Raw genomic sequence first — 9,265 nt, 5'->3', positions numbered from 1 at the left:
GCAATTGAGGTAACCATGTGATAAAATCCATATTAATTGCTTCTCACTTCCACAAAGGAATGACTATCTCCTGGACTGGCCCAGCGGGCTTTTGGTGCTCAACTTTCACTTGTTGGCAGATAGGACATTATGCCACAAACTTAGCAACGTCCTTCTTCTTCCCATGCCACCAATAGATCTCCTTAATATCATGGTACATCTTCATCGAACCAGGGTGAATAGAATAACTGGAATGATGTGCCCCTTCCATAATCTGATGTTGAAGCCATGCAACATCTGGAACACACAATCGACTGTTATATCTGAGGACTCCATCTCCTGCTATATCAAATGTTAAAGACTATTGATCATGAGCCTTGGCTCTGAGCTGCTCTAAGCTAGGTTCCTCGTGTTGTCGTTCTTTTACCTCCAAAACTAGAGATGATACGGCTGTGTCCTGAATTGTGACCCCACTATCGTCTGCCTCTAACAACCTGACCCAAGTTAGCTAATCGATGAAGCTCTCACGCTTCTCCACACCTAAATAGGATAAACTATTGAGGGCATCAGCTACCACATTCACATTTCCTGGATGATATAAAATATCCACATCGTAGTCTTTCAGTAACTCAAGCCATCGACACAGTCGCAGATTTAACTCATTTTGTCTAAAGATATATTGAAGTATTTTATGATATGTGAAGATGTCAACATTAATGCCATACAAATAGTGTCTCCAGATCTTTAACACATGCACAACTGCAGCCAACTCTAAATCGTGGGTCGGATAGTTCTTCTCATGTTTCCTCAAATGCCTTGAAACATATGCGATAACCTTACCATGTTGCGTCAGAACACATCCCAACCCAACACCAGAAGTATCACAGTACACCGCATAGCCCTATAAACCCTCTGGCAATGCTAGAACTGCTGTTGAAGTCAACATGTCCTTCAGCTCCTGGAAACTATGCTCGCAAGCCTCAGTCCACTGGAACTTAGCTGCTTTTTGAGTCAACTTCATTAACGGTGCTGAAAGTGAAGAAAACCCCTCTACAAACCTTCTGTAGTACCCAGCTAATCCTAAGAAACTACGAACCTCAATCGGAGTCATGGGTCTGGGCCAAGTCTTTACGGCCTCAATCTTTTGTGTATCAACTGTAATGCCTGATACAATATGGCCTAAGAAAGCTACAGAGTCCAACCAGAACTCACACTTGGAAGACTTTTCATAAAGTTCTCGATCTCGAAGAACCTAAAGGACTACTCGCAGATGATCAACATGCTAAGCTTTTGAATGTGAATACACCAAAATATCATCAATAATTACAATCACAAACAAGTCTAAATACGGCCTGAATATACTATTCATCAGGTCCATGAACACTGCTGGGGCATAAGTTAACCCAAAAGACATTACAAAGAACTCAAAGTGTCCATATATGGTTCTAAAAGTTGTCTTTCGAATGTCTTTCTCCCGAACTCGTACCTGGTGGTATAATGATCTTAAATCAATCTTTGAGAATCACTAAGCACCTTGTAATTGATCAAATAATTCATCGATCCTCGGAAGGGGATACTTATTCTTTATAGTCACCTTATTCAGCTATCGATAATTGATACACATTCTCAGTAAGTCATCTTTCTTTCTTACGAATAACACTGGCTCACTAATAAGTCCACAAATTGGACTCATTTAGGGCTATATTTTAATAGAAATTGTGTCCTCAAATGCTTATTTTATCTCAATATCTAATGAAAACCATTAAGTTTCAGATATTTGATGTTTAAAGGAAAGCATGGACACTACGTCACAAAAAGGAACGAAAAAGCTGAGAAGAACGAAGAAATGAAGGCATGAGGATCGCCGAGTCCACTTGGCGAGTCACCGAAAGGTTTTACTTTACCTTTTGTTCTAGTGTGCTGAGCCCCGAAGGAAAGGATCAAGTTGGCAGAGATAGGGAGCAGTCAGTGCATTACCGAGAAGTTCCGCGAAGCAGTACCATGTCTCCCAATGACCTAGAGTACAACGATGTTGAAGGCTGGTGCAAGACGGCGATGAAGTACACCAAAGAGTGAATCGCCGAGCTGTTCGTCTATTCCAACTAATGACGTCGAATGATCCGCTGCAGCACAAGTCTGTGAAAACTATAAATACTAGTTAGTGTTATAGTTTTAGGAGTCGAACAATTATTATAATTTTCATATAGAATAGTACTTTTTAGTTTTTTTTTCTTTGAGTTTGAGAGGGCTTTGAAGACTTGAAGAAAAAGAGGGTTTCATCTCCAAGGATTTGGACTTGGGTCTTTTGGATTCTTCATTCTTGGTCTGTAACAAAACTTAAACCTTCATACCCATTTGAATGCAAGCAAATTTAGGTATAAATTTCTATCTCTTAATGTGTAGCTAAAAAACCCCAATCTTGGGGTATGATTTAGCGATTATGAGCTAAGATAATTGTTGGGTCTTGTTTGCTGATAGTTTAATCGTAGTTTAATTGTGATTTCGTTTAGTGGTTGTGGATGAATTTAATGAATTTGGAGTTGCAAATACAAGTTTATTTATGTGTTTTTGGCTTGCGAGAGAGAAAGGTCGTAAAACTAAGACCACTAGATTAATGGCTAGTGTGAGTGGGTCGACATGAGGTTCAACTCGAGAGAGTGAACCCTAGTCCTATGTCCACACACTCAGCTCGAGAGAGTGAGTGGGTTAAGGCGTAGGTTGGTCTTCATGTAGCAAGTGGGTGTCCAAGAGGAACGCTTTTGAAACGGGGTAAATTGCTCAAGAGAGAGCTTATCCCCCTTAAAGTCTAGCCTAATCACAATTACTATATGAATCTTCTATCAAAAGCATGTACCCAATAATCTAGCTCAACCCATATTCCCGTCACATACCAAGGATCCCGTCTCATTACTTAGAAACCCTTGTTTATTTTGTTGTTTTTACCTACTTGTGACGAAACCCCCCATTGTTAATTGACACTCGTGTGTCCCTCTTTAATTTACAATGTTTTTAATCGTTAATGTCTTTAGCTACGGCTAGTTAGAACTAAGTTTTATTTTTCTATTAATTCTCAAAACCACTCTCTTGGGAACGATCCCAACCCTTGGTTGGGTTACTAAACTATTGTACGATCGTAGACACTTGCATCGGAAGTTGTGTCTTGATTACGCAAACATCAAAATGGCACGCTGTCGGGGAGTGGTGTTATTTGAGAATTCTTAGATTAGTAGAATTTTTCTTCTTCTTAGTTATAGTTTACTCACTTAATCTTCAGTTTTGTTTTGAGTATGTGTGTGTCACAACAGACATATGAGTGCAAACGGGGAGAATAGTTGTCAAGCGGGTCACCCAGCGGGTGGTGCTTTTCATCGAGACGACATCAATGATGTTAATAGTGTTTATAACCCTGCCCACGTGGGCGAGATGGGTGCAATTTGCAAGCCACAAGTCGACGAAAATGCAATGTTCTAAGTTACTAGTGCAACACTCCAGCTCATACATTCAAGAGGTTTATTTGGAGGGTTAGAGCATGAAGATCCGTACGAACATATACGAAGCTTTGTGGAAGTGTGCACCCTTTTATCGTTCAAGAATCTATCTCAAGAATCCATATGGCTTCGCTTATTTCCATTATCATTGACCGGGGGAACTAAATGGTTGGTCAAGCTTCCAAACAATTGCAACAAATCATGGGAGGAGCTAGTTATGGCATTTCACAAAAGATTATTTCCTCCATCAAGAATGATGAAACTAAGAGACAACATTCAAAATTTCAAGCAAAAGGAGGGTGAACCAATTCACGAATCATGGACAAGGTTCAAGTGATTTTTCTGTAAGTTCCCAAAGCATGGGCTGCCAGGTGAATTGTTGCTCCAATACTTTTACCGTAGTCTGGATTCGGTTAATAAAGGGATAGTTGATCAGCTAGTGCAAGGAGAAATAATGTTACAATCATTTGAAGTAGCCTCATTCCTCCTAGATGGCATGACTAGAGTAAATCAAGCATGGTACACAAAAGATGACCAAGTTTCCCCACTGTGCTTCAGATTAATGCAAGAACAACTCGATAAAGAAAGGGAGAGGGACGAAAACATCAAAAAGATGTTGTCTCAAATGGAAGTGATACAAGAGCACATGAAGGGGACGTGTGGAGTATTTCGAGTTGAGGAGGGTTCTTCATCTAGTTACTTAAGACCGAGGAAGAATCAAAGTTGGAACACCACAAGATATGAGGAGGTTTTCCACCCACGGTATCAACAGCGGGGCAAAAATCAAGGTTGGAACCATTATAGGAGTGAAGAACCAAAGAGATATTTCCATGATTGGGCTGAGCAAGATGACCATGAGGAAGACCATACTCAATCGAGTGAAAGCCCGAAATCAAAAGGGAGTGCAAGTAGTCCTTGGGTAAATGATCTATTGTCATGCATACTTGATAAAGTTGAAGGCTCTGATGATTTGCTAAAAGGGATGAGAGATGACTTTTCATCATTAAACAGTAAAGTGAATTCTCATGATGATGCCATCAGAATGCTAGAAGGTCAATTGAGTCTATTATCAGTTCAATTAACCTCCAGGACACTGATGGAAGATAATGAAAGAGGGTTGGCAGTAGTTACCCGTAGTAGAAAAATGGCAAAAGGGAATGTGATGGAGGATGAGGATCCTCGAATGCAGGAAGAGAGCCAGGGTATAAAGGAACAAGAATTGCCTATTCCACAAAACCTTGCCAAAGAACCATAAGAGGATGCAGAACAACATGTTCAAGTTCCAAAAGTCACGCACCCTTTACCCAAAATACTTCCAGCATTTCCTCAACGTTTGAAAAAGAAGAATGAAGATGAGAAGTTCAAAAAAAAATTGTCGGTATTCAATAACTTATCAATTAACCTTCCTCTGGTGGAAGCATTGTTGGAAATACCAGGGTACGCCAAATTCATGAAAGAGCTGGTTACAAAGAAGAGGAGCTTGGACTATGAAACGATTGAGGTGCCCCATAGTTGCAGTGCAATTATGACAAATGAGTCAATCACTAAGAGAGAAGATCCTGGGGCATTCACAATCCCGTGCACAATTGGCATGCTCCAATTTGCTAAAGCTTTGTGCGATTTAGGAGCAAGCATTAACTTGATGCCCTATGCAATATACAAGCAACTTGGTTTGGGTAAACCAAAGGCAACCACAATGAGACTCCTTATGGCTGATCGGTCAATCAAGCACCCAGTGGGGATACTCTATGACATATTGGTAAAAGTAGATCGGTTCATCTTTTCGACTGATTTTGTGATTCTAGATTATGAGATCGATGCTGAAATCCCCATTATTTTGGGAAGGCCACTCTTAGCCACCGGGAGAGCATTGGTGGATGTCGAAAGTGGGAAATTGAAGTTCCATGTGAATGATGAAGAGATGACTTTCAATAGCTGTAAATCCATGAAGCAACCAAGTAATATCCATATAGTTTCTACTGAGGATGTTATAGATGAGGCAGTGGCAAGTGTAAGCCATTTAATGCGCAAGAACGAACCCTTTGAATTTGTACTTACCAATTATGATGAATTCGAAGTTCAAGGCTATGAGGAAGTGGTAGCTTCCTTATAAGGGTTAGAAGTATATTCAAGGAATCCAATCAAGTTGGATATCGACCTAAAAACAGAGAAAGTCCACCTGCAAAGTCATCAACAGAAGAACCACCGAATCTAGAGTTAAAAGCCCTACCCTCTCATCTCAAATATGCCTTCTTAGGATCCAATAATAATTTACCTGTGATTATCGCAACCGATTTTCTTGAAAGGCATGTGAAATTGCTCATTGAGGTATTGCGGAAGCATATAAAAGCTATTAGATGGACAATAGCCGATATAGTAGGAATTTCTCCTAGCATCTGTACTCACAAGATTCGGCTCGACAGTGAATGTAAACCTAGTGTAGAGCATCAACGGAGATTGAACACTCCAATGCAAGAGGTGGTGAAAAAGGAGATCATCAAGTGGCTAGATGCGGGAGTGATCTACCCTATTGTAGATAGTAAGTAGGTAAGTACGGTGCAATATGTATCGAAAAAAGGAGGTATAACCGTAGTCCCAAATGCAAAAGGAGAACTTGTGTCAACTAGACCAGTGATTGGGTGGAAAGTATGCATGGACTATCGAAAGCTTAACTCATGGACCGAGAAATACTATTTTCCAATGCCTTTTATGGACCAGATGATTGATTGATTATCACAAAGAGGGTGGTATTGTTATTTGGATGGGTACTCCGGTTACAATCAAATCTCTATTGCGCCAGAAGACCAAGAGAAAACCACTTTTACTTGCCCTTAAGGAACATTTTCATTCAAAAGGATGTCCTTTAGGCTATGTAATGCCCCAGCAACATTTCAGCATTGCATGTTGTCTATTTTTGTGGATATGGTTGAAGACTCTATGGAGGTATTCATGGACGACTTCTCAGTCGTAGGGGATACATTTGAAGAATGCTTGACACACTTAGGGCAGGTAATCCAAAGATGCATAGAAATGAATCTGGTTCTGAATTGGGGGAAATGTCATTTTATGGTGAAAGAAGGTATCTTTCTTGGGCACAAGGTGTCGCAAAAGGGGATGGAAGTTGACAAGGCAAAAATTGAGGTCATTGAGAAATTACCCCTGCCAATTTCAGTGAAGGGTGTTCGCAGCTTCTTGGGGCATGCAGGGTTCTACCGAAGGTTCATTAAAGACTTCTCAAAGATTGCACACCTATTATGCAAACTCTTAGAGAAGGAAGTGAAATTCTATTTTAATGATGCATGTATGGCTGCATTTCATTATTTGAAAGAGACACTAGTATCAACCCCAATTATCATTAGCCTTAGTTGGTCAGAATCTTTTGAATTAATGTGTGATGCTAGCGGTATAGCATTGGGGGTCGTGTTGGGGAAAAAGCACAACAAACTATTTCACCCAATTTATTACACAAGCAAGACTTTAAATAGTGCCTAGCAAAATTATACGGTCACTAAACAAGAGTTTCTTGCTGTAGTCTATACATTTGAAAAGTTCCGGGCATACTTGCTAAGCGCCAAACTAATTGTACATACTGATCATTTTGCACTGCGTTACTTGATGGCAAAGAAAAATGCAAACCCAAGATTTATAATGTGGGTGGTACTATTACAAGAATTTGATTTTGAGGTAAAAGATCGAAAAGGATGCAAAAATCAAGTGGTTGATCACTTATCAAGGTTGAAAGTAAGGGAAAATGTTGAGCATGAGGTCGACATAGACGACTCCTTCCTCGATAAACAAGTGTTAGCAATATCTCTCAAACGTACGCCATGGTATGTGTGAGCTGATGCCGGATGAGTTGACCTTTTACCAACATAAGAGGTTCATGTTCGATGTTAAAAAGTATTTTTGGGTTGAACCATACTTGTTTTGAGAGTGTGTTGACAATGTCATTAGAAGGTGTGTTTCGGAAGAAGAAGCGGTAGAAATTCTCCATGCTTATCATACATCTCCAGTGGGAGGTCACCATGGTGGTATTCGCACCGCCACTAAAGTTCTCCAGAGTGGATATTATTGGTCGTCCCTCTACAAGGATGCACATGAATTTGCGAAGAAATGCTCTCAATATCAGCAGCAAAGCAAAGTGTCTAGAAGACACGAATTACCTCTCACTCCTGTTTTAGAGGTTGAGCTATTCGATATATAGGGGATCGATTTCATGGGCCCATTTGTGAGCTCATTTGGAAATAAATATATCTTGGTGGCTGTAGATTATGTTTCCAAACGGGTGGAAGCCATTGCATTTCCAAACAACAAAGGAAAAAGCGTTGTACAATTTCTGAAACGCTACATCTTCGAAAGATTTGGCACTCCGAGGGCAATCATTAGCGATGGGGGGTCCCACTTTTGCAATAGGTGGTTTTCAATGGCATTGAGCAAATATGGGGTGAAACACAAAGTAGCAACCCCATATCATCTCCAAACAAGTGGCCAAGTTGAAGTGTCAAATTGGGAAATCAAAAGCATCTTGGCAAAGACAGTAAATGTCAACAGAACTAACTGGTCTAGGAAACTCGATGATGCACTATGGCATATCGAACCGCTTACAAAACACCTATCGGTATGTCTCCATATCAGTTGGTTTATGTTAAGGCTTGTCATTTTCCCGTCGAGTTAGAACACAAAGCATTGTGGGCATTAAAAGCTTTAAATTTGGACTGGTCAAAATCTTCAAGGGAAAGGGTAGAGCAGTTGAACGAACTAGATGAATTTAGACTCAGATCGTATGAAAGTCCAGCCATCTACAAAGAGAAGATGAAGAAGTGGCATGACGCTCGGATACTCAAGCGGGACTTCAAGGTAGGAGATTGGGTTTTGTTATACAACTCTCGACTTAGACTCTTTCCCGAAAAGCTCAAATCCAAATGGTCTTGACCTTTTAGAGTAACGCGAGTGTTCACCAATGGTGCCATAGAAGTTGAAGATCAAGAAGGACCTTCATTTAAAGTGAACAGTCAACGTCTGAAATTATATTTTGGGGAGTGTCAAGAGATTTCTTTGGTTGAAGTGGTGTATTTGGAAGACACCTAAAGGCATTGTTGCGTCGTGCCACGACGTTAACTAAGGTGCTATTTGGAAGGCAACCCAAAAACCGTTATTGCTTTATGTTGCTTTGATAAAATAATGGTGTGTTGATTGTGCAGATGGAAGTGTGGAGAGTGAACAAAAAGTGCAAATTGGTGAGCAAAAGGTCTAATCAGCGAATCGCCAAACGGTTCGGTGACTCCAAACTAGACCACCTTAGACTCAAGATCAGCTTGCATTTGAGTCTATAAAAATCGGTGAGCACAAGAAATTATTGGCAAACCGTCGATAGTGTCGGCGATCTCGACAGAGACCGCCGTTTGGACTCCTACACAACAGGGAGGGTCTGTAAACTTTGGTGGGGCAAATGACTATTTGGCATTACGCCGAATTGATCAGCGATCGGGACTAATGTCGCCGAACGGGCGAAAACTAGACGGTTTTGCAAGCCAAAGGTTTAAAAGTTTGAATCTACTATGCTTTCCCTCATTTTCAAACATTACAAGCTTACACCTAGTCTTATTTTCAATATCACTGCATCTTTATTGTATTTTGGTTGATTTATTTGTTCTTGGAGTCGAATTTCATTGCTTCCTAGCATCCCAATAGCACAAAAGGTTAGTATCCCAAACCCCATAACTATCTTGTCAAAAGTGTACTCATTTGCAAATGTGTGATCTTGTCGAAATCTGCTGAACCTTCCTGATTGGGCTTAT

General features: G+C 40.4%; 1 protein-coding gene across 1 annotated transcript; it reads left to right on the top strand.

Annotated features, from left to right (window-relative positions):
- Window positions 1-6,389: 6,389 nt before the first annotated feature.
- On the top strand, window positions 6,390-8,800 carry LOC125850180 (uncharacterized). Its single transcript, XM_049530063.1, has 3 exons — window positions 6,390-6,768; window positions 7,736-8,085; window positions 8,669-8,800. Exons 1-3 carry the CDS (start codon window positions 6,390-6,392, stop codon window positions 8,798-8,800), a joined length of 861 nt encoding a protein of 286 aa, XP_049386020.1.
- The last annotated feature ends 465 nt before the right edge of the window (window positions 8,801-9,265 follow it).

The sequence above is a fragment of the Solanum stenotomum genome, unplaced genomic scaffold (genome assembly GCF_019186545.1).
Source record: "Solanum stenotomum isolate F172 unplaced genomic scaffold, ASM1918654v1 scaffold14764, whole genome shotgun sequence".
NCBI classification, from domain to species: domain Eukaryota; kingdom Viridiplantae; phylum Streptophyta; class Magnoliopsida; order Solanales; family Solanaceae; genus Solanum; species Solanum stenotomum.
This window is presented reverse-complemented; position numbering and strand designations above follow the sequence as displayed.

Coding starts and splice junctions, on each gene's coding strand:
- LOC125850180 (XM_049530063.1), top strand. CDS start 6,390: ATGGTTGAAGACTCTATGGAGGTATTCATGGACGACTTCTCAGTCGTA. Junction 6,769..7,735: donor ATTCTATTTTAATGATGCAT/GTATGGCTGCAT, acceptor TGGTGGCTGTAG/ATTATGTTTCCAAACGGGTG. Junction 8,086..8,668: donor CGCTTACAAAACACCTATCG/GTATGTCTCCAT, acceptor TTGATTGTGCAG/ATGGAAGTGTGGAGAGTGAA.